Consider the following 18,272-nt stretch of genomic DNA (forward strand, 5'->3'; position numbering starts at 1 on the left):
TTTTATTGATCAGAAAGATATACTGTAGGACAGCTATCTTTAAAAGTACTGCTCTCCCTAGCCAATAAGAGTAAAGTTACTATAACACAAAATGAAGGTGCAGGGTCCTGACTAATTCAGGCCAGGCAGTTTGGCGTGGGAACCCAAGATCACAAATCAGGATGGGGAAACATGGAATAGTCACACATGCACAATGTGTACTGTACATAAACCCCTGTCCTTCACCCCAAGTCCCAGGAGTTAATGACCCTGATATCTCCCCACTATCCCAGACAGGTTCCCATCTATCCCATCATACTTTGCTTAGGCTGACATCTCCAGCCTCATTGCTCGGTGCCCCATCACTGCCTGATGAGGGCCTACAATACTATAGTTTAGACTGAAAAAACTTTGGCAAAGCCATTTGTGTGAAGTCCAGAAAAATAATTTTTGTTTGATTCTGCCAGATGCCAAAGGAATGGTTTGAATTTTCACATTCTACTAATTATAACTACTGTAGTTAATTGCTTAAAATATTGAAGTTTCTCTTCTCTACGGCTCTACAAGAAGACTGATAATATGTTTCAACTTTTATCTTAATCATATATTTCTTAATCTTACCTTGGAGCTCAAATCACGACTCTTGGCTCTCAGCTTGTTGACCTGGGACTCGGCAATATCAGCACGTTCGTCAGCTTCTTCCAGCTCGTGCTGAGCCTTCCTGAACTTGGAGAGATGAGCATTGGCTTGTTCCTCCTGAAATGGCAAAAATGTTTTTATATATAATGTTCTAATTTGTGACGTAGGAAAGTAACTACTAAAAGCTTGTTAAAACCATGGCTTACAGCTTCCTCAGCCTGTCTCTTGTAAGCCTTCACTTTCAGTTGCAGCTTGTCGACCAGATCCTGGAGTCGGTTCACATTCTTCCTGTCCTCTTCAGACTGTAGAGAAGAAAACACAATGATTTTCAAAACTGAATTACAACACAAATGTATATTTTTTTCATTAGAGGAGATTATGGTAAGCAATTAGTATTTTACCTGGTACGTGAGCTCCTTGACTCTTCTCTCATACTTTCGGACACCTTTAATGGCCTCAGTTCCACGCCTTTGTTCAGCTTCAAGTTCGTTTTCCAGCTCACGTACCTACAAATCCAATCAAATGTGAAGACAAGTCTTTTCTCTGTATTTGTATAAAATGGACCCTGTTCATCCCACCCAGATTACCCTGGCCTCCAGCTTCTGGAGCTGTTTCTTTCCACCCTTCATTGCCAGCTGCTCAGCCTCATCCAGACGGTGCTGCAGGTCCTTCACTGTGACCTCCATGTTCTTCTTCATTCTCTCCAGGTGAGAGCTGGTATCCTGCTCCTTCTTCAGCTCCTCCGCCATCATGGCAGCCTGGAATTTATTAACATCAAAGACAAGGACTGTATGTACTGTATGTTCTTTGTTACAAGAATCTTCTTTTTTGGGGTGAATAGTGGTGTTGGGCTCTGACTTCATGTCTGGTTAAAAAGGAAATCTATTAAGCAAAAATAATGTACATGAGGAAAGATTTCTACCTGGGCTTTTAAGTCCTGAAGAAATTAGCAGAGCTAAGTTTCCAAAATGGTATCACTTTTAGCAAAGACATCAAGAAACAACAGATGGATCCCACAGACTGAGCATATGTGCTAAATTAGTTTATAGATTTCGGCTTGAGAATAAACATTTTAGCACAGACTAGAGAACAAATAAATTGTAATTATTAATTATTAATGGGGAAGGATGTTTGGTTTAGATTGTAATGGAACTCTGAGCAACTTCATAATAACATGGAATAAGCTTAAAGAATTTCATAGCACGAATTTAAAAACTTGCAGCTAAATGGAATAAACATACAGTACTCGCTTGAACATATAGCTCATGCCAACAGGGTATCTGAATTATTAATTTTTATCTACACTTCTAATAAATAATTGCTATTATTTTAGAATTTAATTTGTTTTTCTGAACCATTTGTGTTCCACAAATGTGTTTTATGTTGTTTGTATGCCTGTCTCTTTGTAATTTTATGATTTTATTATACTTGCTTGTAATCTTGCCTTTCTTTCTACCTGAACTTTATGTAAACTAACACTTTGTAGATGCATTTTCTGAAAAAAAATCATACTTTCTGAGGGTTATTATACTCCCTGAACCAAATACTGTATAAGCCTAATATAATTAAATGGGAATTTAAATCATGAGGGTAACTCACATCAGTGATAGCTTTCTTGGCCTTCTCTTCTGCATTTCTTGCTTCCTGGATGGTGTCATCAACTTCACCTTGGAGCTGAACAATGTCACTCTCAAGCTTCTTCTTTGTGTTGATCAGGCTAGTATTCTGAAATGACAATATTTGTAGCTTACAGAAATATGAAAAGAAAGATGTAAGTTTAATAATTTGTAAGAAATTTGATAATTTTTATTAACCTGGGAGTGCAGGAGCTGCACACGCTCACTGGCATCAAGCAGTTCCTGCTCAGCCACTTTGCGGCCTCTCTCAGTCTGTTCCAGGGAAACCCTCAGTTCCTCAATCTCAGCCTGCATCAGGCTGTTCCTGCGCTCCACCATGGCAACCTGTTCCTTCATGTCCTCCTGTCCTCTAAGGGCATCATCCAGGTGCAGCTGGGCATCCTGATAAAAGCAAAACGCCATCATAACCATCAAATGATCCTTAAAAATAAAAGAGCATGAATGTTTATGGTTTAGGGTAAAATCTTCAGTACCTTGAGTTGTCCTTGGACATTCCTTAGTTGTTTCTGGGCTTCAGCAGCCTGGCGATTGGAATGGCTCAGCTGAATTTCCATCTCATTGAGATCTCCTTCCATCTTTTTCTTAATTCTTAGGGCATCATTTCTGCTCCTAATCTCTGAATCAAGAGCACTCTGCATGGTGTCCACAATCCTCTGGTTGTTTCTCTTCATTTGCTCCATTTCCTCATCCTTTTCTGCAATCTTTCTGTCCACTTCAGACTTGATTTGAGTCAATTCCAGCTGCACACGAAGGATCTTTGACTCTTCATGCTCCAGTGATGCCTGATGTAAAGATAAAATTTGTAAATTCCTATTCTTTTGGACAAAAAATAGTGAATGAAATTAAATCTGATAATGTGGGGAGAAGCAAAGAGCTATAGCTCAGATTTATTTTCCTAGTCTGCTGTGCTTTGACAGTCTATGTAATGTTTTCTTCCATGTATTAATGTAGCACTTATACAAAATGAATATGAAATTAAATACTACATATTGTAGACAGAAAATGTTGATGTATACCCAAAAGACAATGAAGTACAATAATATCAGGTAATACACATTGAAGCAAATAGCACACCTTTTATATTGTATTTTTTTCAAATAGAACATGGAAAAACAGACCAGGAGTATCAAATTAGCATTTTAAATAATGTATTTCTTACATTCTAAAAATACACTGAAAATCTAAGAACCTTACTTAAGAAAAGTTTTTAAAATATCCACCATTTTTTTTTATGTTTTGTGTTTAGTACCTCAGCTTCCTCCAGCGCGGTTTGAATTTCAGACTTCTCTGTCTCGGCCTGTTTCTTTGCTTTTTCCAACTCATGAATGGTCTTTCCAGTCTCACCAATCTGTTCGGTGAGGTCTGAGATCTCCTCTGTTGTGAAAATATTTTCAACAGAACTGTAGTTTCACAAGTACATTGATTTGTACAGTCTTCTAAATTCATTATTTCTTAGATTTTCAAACTCAAAATTTACTTCGAAATTTGTCAATTTTTTGTACTTACGCTGCAAGTTCTTGTTCTCCCGTTTGAGGGTCTCAAGGTGATCCAGAGCCTCTTCATAGGAGTTCTTCATCTTGAAGAGCTCAGTGCTGAGAGAGCGAGCCTCTTTTTGAGAAGCTTCCAGCTCAGCCTGGCCTTCCTCAAACTTCTGCTTCCATTCTGCCAACACCTGAAGTGTGTACAAAATATTGTGCTTGTAATACAGTATGCCCTAATCAACCTTAGTACTAATTGCTCAGCTATACAGTAGTTAGCTGTAGTTGCAGAATGGTTTGACATTCTTAAGCAGGATGGGGAAAAAGACAAGATGCTCCAAGATGCAGATAAAAAAATTAACACAAAAGACATGGTCTGCTACTACAGTACTTTAACATCCCAAGAAAGTAGTACTCTCAAGAGGTGTGATAGATACTACTGTATGTGCATGATTTATCCAAATGTTTTGGACATGATAAGTCACTCCCATAGAAAAAAACACTCATTGATATTTTTGTTCGACCGGGAAGTGTTGAAGACAAATTATAATTGTAAGCTACAGAAATTAAACCAAATCGTTCTTGTTTCATAACATTGCTAAAAGGGGTTCCATAAAAATCATAGTAAATACATACTCAGTACAGCACAGCTCCAAATTAAATTTATACCTTAGCAAACACGACTAAAAACTTGTATCACTACTCTTCCCAGCAATACCTTGTCAAAGTTCCTCTGCTTCTTATCAAGGGCAGCTGCTAGAGCATTTGCTCTCTCCACATCAATCATGAGGTCCTCCACTTCACCCTGAAGTCTCTGCTTGGTCTTTTCCAGTGAGGCACACTTGGAGTTCACAGCCTCAATTTGTTCCTCAGCATCCTGGAGGCGCTGGGCAAGCTTTTTCCTATGGAAAGTGATCATGATCAGGGAAGGAATGGTATTTTGATAATATTAATCTTTATAAATACAGTGAATATGTCTTACTTGGCATCTTCAAGCTCCTCAGTGCGCTGGATGGCGTCAGTCTCGTATTTTGTCCTCCACTGAGCCACTTCACTGTTGGCCTTGGACAACGAGCGCTGCAGCTCTGCCTTGGTCTCCTGCTCCTCCTCATATTGCTCCCGGAGCAGGTCGCAGTCATGGCGAGCGGACTGGAGACCATGAGCCAGAGCGTTCTTGGCCTTGAGGTGTAATAGTATTTAATAAATCAGATTCATATTTGTTCATGTTCTTTTGTTAGAATATCTCTCCTTTACCAATAAGTAAACTTACTTTCACTTCCTCCTCTAACTGCCTCTTCAGCTCCTCAGTTTGCTGAGTGAAGGCCTGTTTGCCTCTTGTGAGCTGGGAAACCAGAGCTTCTTTCTCTTCCAACTGTCGAGAATATTCACCTTAAGAAACAATAATGTCAAATGGGTTGTTACTTAGTGATTTTTCTAAATATTTATGCTACAAAAAGAAGTTTAATACACTAACCATTTTCTGTCTGGAGTCTTGCTTTTTGAGCATTAATGTCATTCATTTGCCGTATAGTCTCATCGTTCTTAGTTTTAATTTCACTAAGTTGGTCCTCCAGGGTGCGGCACAACTTCTCCAAATTGGCCTGTAATTAAAGAGGAAATGTCAAGTTTTTTCAGGAAAATATACATTAAGTCCTTAAAGAAGAAAAGACACACCCTTCATGTACCTTGGATTTGGAAACTGCTTCCATGTTGCTGGAGAGGTCATCAATTTCCATTTTGTACTCACTCTTCTCCTTCTCCAGCTTCTGTTTGACTCGCTGTAGGTTGTCAATCTGCTCCCCTAATTCTGCCACACTGTCAGCCTGCTTCTTGCGGAGAGCTGCCGCTGTGGCTTCATGCTGCAGAGTGGCCTCTTCAAGGTCACGGCGGAGCTTCTGGAACTCAGCTTCACGTTTCTTGTTCATCTCAATCTGGGCAGAAGTTGCTCCTCCAGCTTCTTCAAGTCTTTCACTGATCTCCTCAAGTTCCCTGGAGAGGTCAGCCCTCTGCTTCTCAACCTTGGCCCGAGCAGCACGTTCAGCCTCAATTTCCTCTTCAAGCTCTTCAATACGAGCCTAGATGATTGTAGAAATGATGAAGGTATATAATATGTAGGCGATTATAGAAAATAATAGAAATACAGTTAACCCAAAATAAGTGTTAGGTTTGTCCCTGAAATACCTGTAGCTCCTTAATCTTCTTCTGCAGCTGGGCCCCCAGTGCTTGTTCATCTTCAATCTTGCTGAGGAACTGGCTTATTTCAAAGTCCTTCCTGTGAAGGAGAAAAAATATTCACATTATTATAGTAATTGTTACAGCATTTTCAAATGACATATATATTTATATATTTAATACAATCTTACTTCTTGATCTTCTCCTCTGACTGTTGCTTGTCATTTTCCAGATCCATGACAGATTCTTGAGAGAGTTTCAGATCACCTTCCAGCTTTCTCTTGGCTCTCTCCAGGTCCATTCGGAGTTTCTTTTCTTGCTCCAGTGAACCTTCAAGCTAGAATATTTGACACATTATTACTTTTAGTTCAGGCTGTCTGAAAATACAAGAAGTATGTGTTTGGATGTGTCACTTACATCATCCACTTGCTGTTCAAGCTTTGTCTTGGCTTTAGTCAGAGTGTTGACTTTGTCCTCCTCTGCCTGCAGATCATCAAGGGTCTGTTGATGAGCCTCTTGGAGGGCTTTCTTCTCCTTGGTTAGTTTGGCAATGCTTTCATCCTGATTGGCCATCTCTTCAGTCAGGTTTTTAACCTGGAAGTATTCAATAAATCTTTAAGCATATCATTATACTGGCTTTTTAATGACTAGTTAGTTATTTTGGACATTTTAGAAGCAAACCTTATTTTCTGTGGCGTGTTTCTCCTTCTCCACTTTGGCCAAGGTGAGCTCTAAGTCATCAATGTCTTTCTTCAGCTCAGAGCACTCATCCTCCAGTTTCCTCTTCTTGGCTGTCAGCTCAGCATTACTTTCCTCTTCATCCTCCAGTCTCTCTGTTATCTCTTTCACTTTGGCCTCAAGCTGGATCTTGTTTTTGATCAGCCCCTCACACCTTTCTTCAGCATCTGAGAGACTCTCCATTTCCTGTTGATAAATAATTGATTTTAGTTACTAAATCTAAAATTACAGTTCAAAGTTGCACTTCATAGGTACAAAAATCATGTTTTCAGCAATGCTGCAGCTGTATGTTATAATTTAATATTGCAGAATAGACAGGTAGTGCTTACAGACTGCACTTGTAAAAAAAGGTCATTCTTCTCCTGCAGCAGAGAAACCATTTTCTCCTCAAGCTCCTTTCTCTTGGCTTCTGCCTTTGTCAGGTCTTCCTTGCACTTGATAAACTCTTCCTTTATATTGGCCATTTCCTTCTCAGCCTCGGCACTCTTCAGGAGAGGCTTGATCTTGAAGTACAGCTTCATCCATGGCCAGTGTTTCACATTCATGAATGAGCGGATGTTGTACTGGATACTGTAAATGGACTCTCTGTATGAAAAAAATGAATATTTGTTATGTTTTTCAATGTTGAACTCCTTTTTCAATGTTGTATTTGTTTTGTGATACAATACGGAATATACCAAGAACTCAGATGAATGTCAACTGTTTTGGCAGATAATAGTTCTGACTGTTTCTATTGCCTTTTTCTTTGAATGTATGTCAGATATGGCTTTTTCAGTTGAAATTAAAACATCTCCTGTGATTAAATAATCATTTAACACCTGCAAGAAATATGTTTGATAAATTAACTCATCGCTTAAACACCACCTTTAATGTTTATATCAGAAGTTTTTTATGAGTAGTTACGTTAATTGAAGTTAAAAGCTTGTTAAACTTAATTTGCCATTAAGTGGCACTTTTCAGAATTCTTTCATCTATTGTCAGAAAACTGTTCCTTACAAGGGCTGCTGCTCTTGAAGGCTGCCCAGGATGGAAAACTGTTCTAATGTTTCTCAGCCCAAGTTTCTTACCTTCTTTCCATCATCTTTTTGAACTCCACTCTCATGACGAAGCCACGGCACAAAGCCTGAGTGATGGTGATGAGGGCAGCCAGTTTCTCATCTCTCATCTCCTCCAGGGTACCCAGCAGGCCAGCTTTGAAGAATACCTGAAATTGAAGGGATAGATTTAAGCATTTTGTTATCTATAAAATATGCTGTAAATACAGTATACATTTTATTAGGATATTTCTCAAGTTTTTTCTAATTATTATAGGCAAGATTTGTGTTGGTAGGTAGAAATCTTACTGGCATTCTCTAATGGTCTGATTTTTAGCTCTCTTTACATATAGCAAGAGTAATTGAAACACTACAGTTTGTAGGAGCCCAAATCTGAAAAGGCCACAAGAGATAAATACAAACAGTGCTCGAATTGCAGTTAGATTTAAATATAAATTTTAACTTGATATCAGAAGGTAAATGACTTTTATTCAATACTCATAAGAGAATTATTTAAGAACTATGATCTCAATAAAATATATACAGTATTTTTAATTAGAATATTACTTTTCATGATGTTAGTCACCCATAAATCTCAAACCCTCCATGAATTGTTGGAGCCCTCTAAATGTTATAGCCCAGGTGTGTGTTGGTGTTAGCCTTATTGACTTTGATTTTTTCATTTTTATTTCTTTAAACTTAATACATCTATTTATTCAAGCATAAACATGTAGCAAATGTGGGCTATGTGACAGAGTGAAAACAGTCAAGTATTGTTCTTACCATATGTACTGTATATAACAAATGTGCAATTGCTTCGTATTAAAATACTTGTCAACTTTGACAAAACATTTCAGGCTTATTATGCACGTTAGTGTTATTTCCTTTCATTATTTATGCTGCTGAAGTCCTACCTTGGTGTGCCCAAATTTATACTGAGTGTGGTCAACATCAATTGATCCCAAGAGCTTCTCTGAAGCTTTCTTGCTGTCAATGAACTGACCCTCTGGGATGGCGCTGGCATTCAGAACTTTGTATCTTTCAGAAACGTAGAGAAAAGAATAGTGTTGAAATTCTTCTTCCTTCCTAGGTATTTGTGTATCCATTAATCTCTAAGAATTAAATGTAAACATTTCTAAGTTAATTATGCTTTAATTTTTACGGTACCTTTGCTTGAAGTCTCCATACAGAATTCTGCTTGGGAATCCTTTTCTACAAATTCTGATACCTTCCAGCACACCATTACACCTCAGCTGGTGGATAACCAGGAAGTTCTCCATAAGACCTAAAGAAAGAATGAGATATAGTTGTTTTTAAACAGATGCTACATCTTTTGAAAAAAGAAAATACCACCATATCTGGATGTAAATTACAAAAGATCTAAACATTCTGTGCTCATTACCTGGAGTCTTTGATTCATTGGGAATAAGGCAGCGCACAAAGTGAGGATGGGTGCTCCTCAAGTTGGACATGAGCTTGCCCAGGTTCTCCTGTGGAGTTTAAAGTGCACTGATTGATTATATACTTTAGCATTTACTGTGTATAAAGAGCTTCTGAAGGAGAATGATGATGTTTTAATATCTCTACTGATAACTTAATCTTCATTTAATGTTTATGTAAATAAAAACATGCAATCCCTAGAGGATATTAAATGTAGTTATTTTTTAAAGAGGAGAAAGCTTTCAAAAAGTCCATTTTTAAAGTTGAAACCTAATTAGATGTAATATGAGCCAAATTTGTTTTTCTGGAACAATTATAACCTACCCTGAAGAGAGCAGACACAGTCTGGAAAGAACCACCCTTCTTCTTGCCTCCCTTCTTTCCACCACCAGCGTCTGTAAAAATAATAGAAAAGAAAAATGATCAGGCTCCAAAAATAAAATATTTTTTTTAGGAACCAAAACTACAAAATCAGTACAGTATTTAGTAAAAATAATAAAAACTAATACTCTACCGTCACCAGCAGAAAAGGTGGCATACAGCAAGGCCAGCAGTTTCATGGAGGATTTCTGGTACAGCTGCACAACAGACTCATTCAGGGGGTCCTTGTTCTTGTCCAACCAGCCACTGACGTTGTAGTCCACTGTGCCTGCGTAGTGCACCAGGGAGAAGTGGGCCTCAGCCTTGCCTTTGGCAGGCTTGGGCTTCTGGAAGCAGTTGGACTTGCCCAGATGCTGGTCATAGAGCTTGTTCTTGAAGGTTGTGTCTGAGGCCTTGGGGAACATGCACTCCTCTTCAAGGATGGAGAAGATTCCCATTGGCTGTTCAGACAAATTATTTCAGATGATATGGATAACAAAACTCAGTCCATATGATCAAATATGGATATGTAGATAGCAAAACTCAGTATCATTTGAATAAATTGCATCAATTATCATACAAACCTTCTCAATGAGCTCAATGCAGGCAGCCAAGTCCATACCAAAGTCAATGAACTCCCAGTCAATTCCCTCTTTCTTGTACTCTTCTTGTTCCAGTACAAACATGTGGTGGTTGAAGAACTGTTGCAGCTTCTCATTGGTGAAGTTGATGCACAGCTGTTCCAAGCTGTTAAACTGTGGGAAAAGGAAATACAAAGTGTGTAAAATATAGTATTACAAGTATTACAATAGGAATAGTGTATTTATCTTCATTTATTTCAAATGTATTTCTTCCATATAGAAACAGTATAAAGGAGAGCAGCCAGACAGATTTCTGGTCTGAAAAGAATATCTTACAAAGTTCCATTAAGAAAGCTGGATTGTGAATGCCTGGAACAGAAAGGGTTATGCACAACATTTTATTCAGTTTAATTTATATTTAAAATCATGAAAGCCACTAGGCATGTCAGTTGTTCTACTAGAGCAGTGTCTTAATGATCAACAATGACAAAATAATCCCAGGATGCAAAGGGAAAATAAATTTGCAGTATAGCTCAAATAAGAAAATAAAAGACACTGAGAGTACCTCGGTCTTGAAAAAACACCATACACAAATTGTTGAAGCTGACAGTGTGGACTTTCTTTAAAGAAAATGTATTTCCTTGCTTTTAAATCCTCTGTCTTTCTTTGTATTCTGATCTCTAGTCTTCCCTTTCAGCTTGTACAAATGCATGCATAAACATATTATACAGTATACTGAAATCATTACTTACATCAAAGATTTCAAAGCCTGCAATATCCAGGACACCAATGAAGAACTGTCTCGCCTGCTTAGTGTCCAACATCTGGTTAATGCGGACAACCATCCACAAGAACATCTTCTCATAGATAGACTTAGCCAGGGCACCAACTGAATTGTTGACCTAATAAAGGATTCACAAATCAACACATTATTTTATTAGATAAAGAACAACTTTCATTTCTTGTAAATCAATCTGACAATGTGTTTAGAAGTAAACATCATACCTGCTGAACAGTCTGTCCCTTAGTCACAAACTCATTTCCCACTTTCACTCTGGGGAAGCACAGGGCTTTGAGCAGGTCTGCCGAGTTCAAGCCCGTGAGATAACCAACTTTGTCAGCCACTGAAAACCAAAAAATGCATTCATTATAGTCACAGCATATAAAAAATAGTTATACTCAAAACACAGACTTCTGATATCCATTATTATTCTGTTATCTCTATTTTACATGCCTCATTGTAGAATACACAATGAATCGTACAGTATAGCGTGGAGACTACATAAATTGACCAGGGTGTTTCACTCAATCGATGTGACCAGGACACAGAGGACACACAAAAAACCTGGACTGACTATGTACTGGCTGCTGCTTAAGATGACATCTAGCCTTTGTATTAGCACTTACTGTACTGCAATGAGAGGTGTACCAAAGAGATTGATATTGTTTGATGTCAACCATTTTATCACCTCACATCATTTGCTTTACTGCACCACACACCTTTAATATAATACAAAAATAAGAGATCGTATAAAATCTAAGACTTTATGACTATATAGTACATCTGACTAATTAATAAAATATTCAATTATTAAATAAGCATATTTATTCATTTTTTAATAGTATACATTTTACCCTCAGTGCCATCAGGCTCGGCCTGCTCCTCTCGTTGCTTCTGCTTGAACTTCATGTTGCCATGGTGCATCACAGCTCCTGTCAGCTTGTAGATGCCAACTTTCTCCTCAGGAGTGAACCCCAGAATGTCAATGGCAGTCTGTATGATTAAGTGTAAACATTCCATTTTGAAATACAAATAAATGCTACATCCAGAATCTTATTGTTCATATAGTTTGAACTTACATCTGTGGCAACCAGCTCCTCCTTGTCATCAATGCTGGCCACAGTGATCTGGCCCATGCTGATCATGGGGAAGTCATAGGGGTTGGTGGTGATAAGGAGCATTTCTGTGTGGGGAAAAAGGAAATAAACATGCCACAAACTATTGTTTTTAAGGAAAAGTCAAAGTGATATGAATTATCAACTTTCACCCACCAATAAGCTCTGGTTTGTGGTTGCTCATGATCTGGTAAAAGATGTGGTAGCTCCTTTCATCTGACAACTGGAATGTTACTCTGGACTTCTCCAGCAAATCTAAGAACAAAATAAATAAAAAATGTTGTCTTTAATCTTTAAGATACATAAGAGGAGGCTAAATAATGAGAAATAAAATAACTCACATGTCTCAATGTCAGCCGAAGCCAGTTTTCCTGTAGTTCCAAAATGAATTCGGATGAATTTACCCTATTTAAAATAATACAAATTTGAGATCAATTCACATTTTTACATCATAGATGATAAATATTCTGGCACTGTGTAAGATTATACAAGACTCACAAAGCGAGAGGAGTTGTCATTCCTCACTGTCTTGGCATTTCCAAAAGCCTCCAGCAGAGGGTTGGCTGAAATGATTTGATCCTCCAGAGTTCCCTGCAAAGTACATGGGATCATCACTCAATGTGTTACAGCCAAGATCTCTTCAGCTGTTTTGATCCATTAGCAGTGCGGTCTAACCTGCATTTTGCCAGGGGTTTGCTCTTTCTTCTTGTCCCCAATAGCTGCGATTGTAGCAAAGTACTGGATGACACGTTTCGTGTTCACAGTCTTTCCGGCACCAGATTCTCCACTGAGGATAAATAGAGGTTTATTTAAAATAGAAATAATGAAAAAGTAATGCCATATTTTAAAAAATATTATAGAAATACTTACGTGATGAGGATGGACTGGTTTTCCCTATCTGGAAAGAAAATATTTTCATTGATTAATTGGATCATAAAGTTTGAAAAAAGTGTTTTAACAAGTAAATCTATATTGATAACTGTAAGACAAGACAAGGTATTTACGTACCTGTGAGCATGTTCTGATAGGCGTTGTCAGAGACAGAGAAGATGTGTGGCGGAGCCTCCATGCGCTTTTTGCCTCTGTAGGCTGCCACCACCTCAGGGTTGTACACTGGGAGCCACTTGTAGGGGTTCACAGTCACACAGAACAGCCCAGAGTAGGTCTGAAAGAATAATATTCATGTATTTGAAATTCATATTTATATATCTTAATGAATTTGTTTAGTCAATAGAAATTGAATTGGTTTGTCTTGGCTTCAGTGAAACACTTACATAAATCATCCATGCTGCGTAACGCTCTTTGAGGTTATACAGCACAGAGGCTTCATTGAGGTGAGTCATCATGGCCATGTCCTCCATTTTATCAAACTTGGGAGGATTCATGGGGAAGATTTCATCCTCCTTTACTGTTAAAGTCTGAAAAATCAGAAGTTTATTCATAATTAATGCAGTAGATGAAGTAAAAACCTTGAAATTTCCTTTACTCTTAGCAAATGCTACCTACCTGCCCACCCTCAGTTTTGACGGTGGCTTTGCCCCCTTCCTTACTCTGGAGGACACCTTTGAGGTACAGCTCCTTGGGTTCAGACACAAAAACTGCGGTTTTGGCATCAAAGGGTTTGTTTTGTGCCTCAATTCTCTCCCTCTCTGGCTTCCGGAGGTATATGGCGGCTGGGCCAAATACAGCCATCTCCGCGTCGGTACTCATGGTGGCGGCTTACTGTCAAACCGAACAGGAAGGTACATTAATTATATTTTTAGATTTCTTATATCTAAGAAGCTTTAAGATTTACAGGATAGCTTATTAATTGACTTAGATCTTGAAGAATAGTAGATTGGATTGTGATTTATATCCCAGAAGGCTTTAAAACTGCAATAAATACTGGTTTTTACTTTAATGCATTTGTCTATACAGATGCAGCCACTCAGAACATAAATTACAGTGTATTTATAAATGTTTAATACTATTTAAATACAAGCAAGAAGGCATTTAACGTCCTTTTTGGCTATCGTTTTTTCTATTTTATTTTTAAAAGGCATTAGTTTTTTTAGAAATCAATAAAATTTAGCCTAAGAATAATGCATGCAATGCTGACATGAAATATAAAGATAAAAAACGCAAGCTAACACATAAGTCATAACATTTCCTTGCAATACAGTGAAAACTGTTCTTAACAATCTGTTTTTTATTAACGTGCATGCTCTTTTACCTTGTTCGACAGCAAGCACAGGAAGATGGATTTAGTACTCCGCACTGCAAAAAAAAATATTTCCTTGTCCTTACATCAGTTACTATGTTTGAATCTTCCATAAAAGTTCTCTTCATCTGGGATACTAGAATTCATGGCCTCATGTTGATCATACAATGTAGTAAAGAACCGAAGTGTGAGAAAGTTATTTTTTTCTTGGAAATGTCTATTTTAAATGTTACATTTTAAATGTGTTTGTGTTATGAATAACATTTATTAAATGTGAGGGATTTTCAAGGGTATTTTCTGAAATGTTTTGCATCCAGTAATGTGCATTCATTGCCAATAATGTAGAAACTGAAGCAGCTTACCACTAGTTCGAACGTCACAGGCTTCTCAGTGCTCAGGGTGGTGCACTGGAGCTGCTTTTATTGAGATCATTTTGCCAGACCAGCAAAAGGTTCTGCTGTATTTGGTCATGTAACTGTGATCAAGCCTCTCATCAGATATAGATCATCATTTTTACCCATCATTTAAATTTGGATCATGTTTTTCAAGTGGTAATAATGATAGTACATTAATGTTGTAACACTGCCAGGCCTTGCGAAATGTGTCATCCAAGGGTTATTTTTTATTGCATTTGGAAGTCCTCAATGTTCAACAAGTTTTGCGTTCTGCAGCAGTCTAATGAACACCTTATTTCCAATAAACCTTATTTTATACAACAAGGTGTCTCCTATTCCATTTTCTTCTGTTAGCAGACTGATTTTTAATACATTTCTTAAAAAGACTTTTGTTTTGTTAGAAGACCTGTCTGCATTTATATTCATTTAGCTTTAATTGCTATAATTATGATAGAATTCAAATTGTAATTGTAATTATTGTTGTTATTATTGTAACTATTTGAGAATTGTAAAAATTAGATTCTTATTTTCCTATTTTAGTGTTTTAATGGTTAACAAGAAGAGTATATCTAATAAACTCTTCTGGTGGTGTTAAACCTGTTTTAAATATCAGTATGGAAAAGAGTAGAAATAATATGAATAATATCAACAGATTTGGGTTAATAATGATCTACCAAAGATTGTTAATAGTTTTTGATAGTCTTTTAACAATTCTTTTAACTGCTATAAATATATATTTTGTGTAAATTATAAATATTTTTGTTTTCCAATTGAACATTTTTCCTCCTTTCCAAATGTGTTCTCACATTGTACCCCACAAGCCTCATTTCTTTGCTCCTTTTATCTAATATCTGTGTTACTATTGGGACAGATTCTTCATAGATAACGCATCAGCTTTCATTTCTATGCAGATCATCGTGTTTGATGATGTTACAGATTCCCATTTCACCTCTGACGGCCATGACCACTCTAATCTCTCTGTCTGTGTTCTCAAAGACGGTTTTCCGAACTCATACATCAGAAAGACTACAGAAACCAAAATTATCCTAAAGCTAGGATCACACCTTCCTCTCTTAACAACAGACTACTTTTCTTCTAAATTTTCTCCATTCATTGGAGGTTTCATTTCACACCTCTCTACACCTATTCTGACTTCACACCTCTTGATTGGCCTCTCTTTCTGTCCCCTGCTCCCGCCTCTCACTCCTCCTCTCTCTCTGCCTTTGTTCTCCCGCTACATTACCTTTGCTTACTGCCTTGTCTTTCTCACGCCTGAAGAAGGCTCCATGGCCAAAATGTTGTGTTTTCTTTCTTCTTTTTTTCAGCATGGAATAAACCTATTACTTGTATAATATATATATATACACTTGGCTTTCTTGTTGATTGCATTATTTCAAAGTGCCTATTATTTCAATGTGTGAAAGCTCTAGTAATTTCAATAAGGAGTTATTAAAGGTTTACGATAGGGTTTATTAATAATAAAATTATATGTGCAGAAATTGAAATGTTCAGACCTAATATGCTCTGGTCTCCTTCTAGACTTTCTTAAAATTCACTTTTTTCTTTTTCTTTCTATTTTAATTCTGTTTACTGTATTTGCACAAACAATGTCTTTTGTTGGCTGTTTTATTGCAAAGTGCCTACAAATGATATGTTATGAAAAGTGTTATAAAAGTTTAATAATAATATTGTCCATCATTTGACACATTGTGAGCTCCACCGCACCTCACAGGAGAGTTAGTTTTTTTCACTTAAGTCTTTGGAAGGGCAGCAGCCCTCTGCATCAAAGAATTCACTGTTTGCAGGAAAGCCAAGAGTACCCTGGAGTTTTCCCCACTGTAACCTGTTTTCCATGTAAGTGACATTGCCCAGATTCCAAATAGTGAAGTCTAGACTGCAGATTTCAACTTGTGCTCAAATGCTTTAACTGATTGAACCACTCAAGAACCTAATCATCCCTGTTTTTAATCAGTTATTTGATGATAACCAAATCGATTAAATAGAACTTGTCCTGGTTCCTCTATGTCTCAATGTGAGGTCAAAATACACAGTCAACAAGGGAATCTGAATGTGCTAAAGAATTCTTTAACATACACTAAAAAGAAAGTGGTTGTACTGTATATACTGTTTTAATTCTGTTTTATCTTGCTTACAAAAATGTGGACAAAAAAGATTGTGTCACCAGTAGTTAGGTATGTTTCTTTAGAAACAGGTGGATATTAGCTCTTAGTCTTTGTGCATGCAAGAACCTACAGGTTTTAATGCATTCCGTCCTTCGGATGAGATGTAAAACCCAGGTCCTGACTCTGTGGTCATTAAAAATCCCAGGGCATTTCTAGAAAAGAGTAGATGTATAACCCTGGCGTCCTGGCCAAATTTCCCATTGGCCTTTACCAATCATGGCCTCCTAATAATCCCCATCTATAAATTGGCTTCATCACTCTGCTCTCCTTCCCACTGATATCTGTTACTGTAAATGGTGAGCGTTCTGGCACACTATGGCTGCTGTCACATCATCCAGGTGGATGCTGCACATTGGTGGTGGTGGAGGGGAGTCCCCATTACCTGTAAAGTGCTTTGAGTAGAGTGTCCAGAAAAGCGCTATATAAGTGTAAGGAATTATTATTATTAATTATTATTATAGTACTGGCTTTTTATAATTGAGAGTGTTACAGAGTAATTATACTGTCAATATTCCAAAAAGTTACAATGTTGTTACTTCAAATCTTCATTGTATCATTTTGGCACCTGTAATACATTATGTTATTAGGAGAAACTTTAAAGATATCAAATTTCTGATTTCCTTTTTTCTTTTTTAAGAGTTTTTCTTATGTGTATACTGGATATTTTGCAATGTGTGGTGGATTCTTGACATAACCCAAAGATATTTTAAAGGTTTGAGATTACAAAATTGTGTACTTTATTATTATTGATTTGATCTTTCTCAAAATATCAGCATTTTGTAATGTACTCATTTAAATCATTAAATAATTTTTAACAGTTTTAAATGAATTTAATCCATAATGTTTTAGTTTTAGATTTTCCTGTACATGTTTAATTCAATGTTTCAGTGAGAAATAAAATAGAATTTAAGATGTGGTAGTGTAACACTTCTGTCCATTTTAATTTTGTAGAACTCTTTTGGTTTAAGGCAATATCAAAATGCCATTTAAATCCTCACATCTTATTTTAAGCCATTTATCACTCTTTTTTTAAGGATATAAATCATATCTGTAAGTTAATGATGGTGAAGATGATATAGTCGACCCTTCTGAAAGTCTGTCTGTTTTGTATGCTTTCTTAGACTTAGCAAAGCTAACTTCTTCACTGCCTACAGTCTTTTGCATCTGTGAATGTGCACAACAATTCAGAATCCATTTCTTATTGATTACATATAATAAACCTGTTAAAAATAATGGGAAAACATTATGTATAATTTCTTCAAAAACAGTGTTGTTTTATATTTCAAGTTTAAAGTTGTTTTGATAGAACTTCATGAACCATTGGACAGAGAGAAAGTTTTTCAACATATTCTAATTTGAAGCAGTAAAGGATTTAATTTTCATTTTCAAATAGTTTGGCAAATGTATTTATGTATTGTAACACAGTTTTTCATTTTACGTGCTCTCTGTTAAGCTTCAGTGGTACAATATTTCTTTAAGGGTCATCCATATCATCTCAGATATACTGAATGAGTAAAATAAGAAGTAACCATACCTTTCA

The 18,272-nt window shown here is 36.9% G+C and overlaps 1 protein-coding gene across 1 annotated transcript; it reads right to left on the reverse strand.

The window, feature by feature from the left end:
* Positions 1-1,172: 1,172 nt before the first annotated feature.
* On the reverse strand, positions 1,173-13,672 carry LOC148824043 (myosin heavy chain, fast skeletal muscle). Its single transcript, XM_088927580.1, has 35 exons — positions 13,461-13,672; positions 13,229-13,372; positions 12,963-13,119; positions 12,825-12,852; positions 12,630-12,741; positions 12,453-12,545; positions 12,296-12,359; positions 12,111-12,209; positions 11,919-12,022; positions 11,694-11,832; positions 11,064-11,182; positions 10,811-10,960; positions 10,062-10,232; positions 9,632-9,938; positions 9,442-9,512; positions 9,080-9,167; positions 8,845-8,962; positions 8,592-8,715; positions 7,711-7,847; positions 6,973-7,228; positions 6,587-6,829; positions 6,323-6,499; positions 6,097-6,242; positions 5,915-6,005; positions 5,419-5,808; positions 5,208-5,334; positions 5,004-5,122; positions 4,716-4,912; positions 4,452-4,635; positions 3,762-3,927; positions 3,505-3,629; positions 2,729-3,037; positions 2,433-2,636; positions 2,218-2,343; positions 1,173-1,376 (listed from the first exon to the last, which is right to left on the reverse strand). The coding sequence occupies exons 1-35, from the start codon at positions 13,662-13,664 to the stop codon at positions 1,188-1,190; spliced, it is 5,478 nt and encodes a 1,825-aa protein (XP_088783706.1). The 5' UTR covers positions 13,665-13,672; the 3' UTR covers positions 1,173-1,187.
* Between the last annotated feature and the right edge of the window lie 4,600 nt (positions 13,673-18,272).

The sequence above is a fragment of the Atractosteus spatula genome, chromosome 11, assembly GCF_055471065.1.
Source record: "Atractosteus spatula isolate fAtrSpa1 chromosome 11, fAtrSpa1.hap1, whole genome shotgun sequence".
Classification (NCBI taxonomy): domain Eukaryota; kingdom Metazoa; phylum Chordata; class Actinopteri; order Semionotiformes; family Lepisosteidae; genus Atractosteus; species Atractosteus spatula.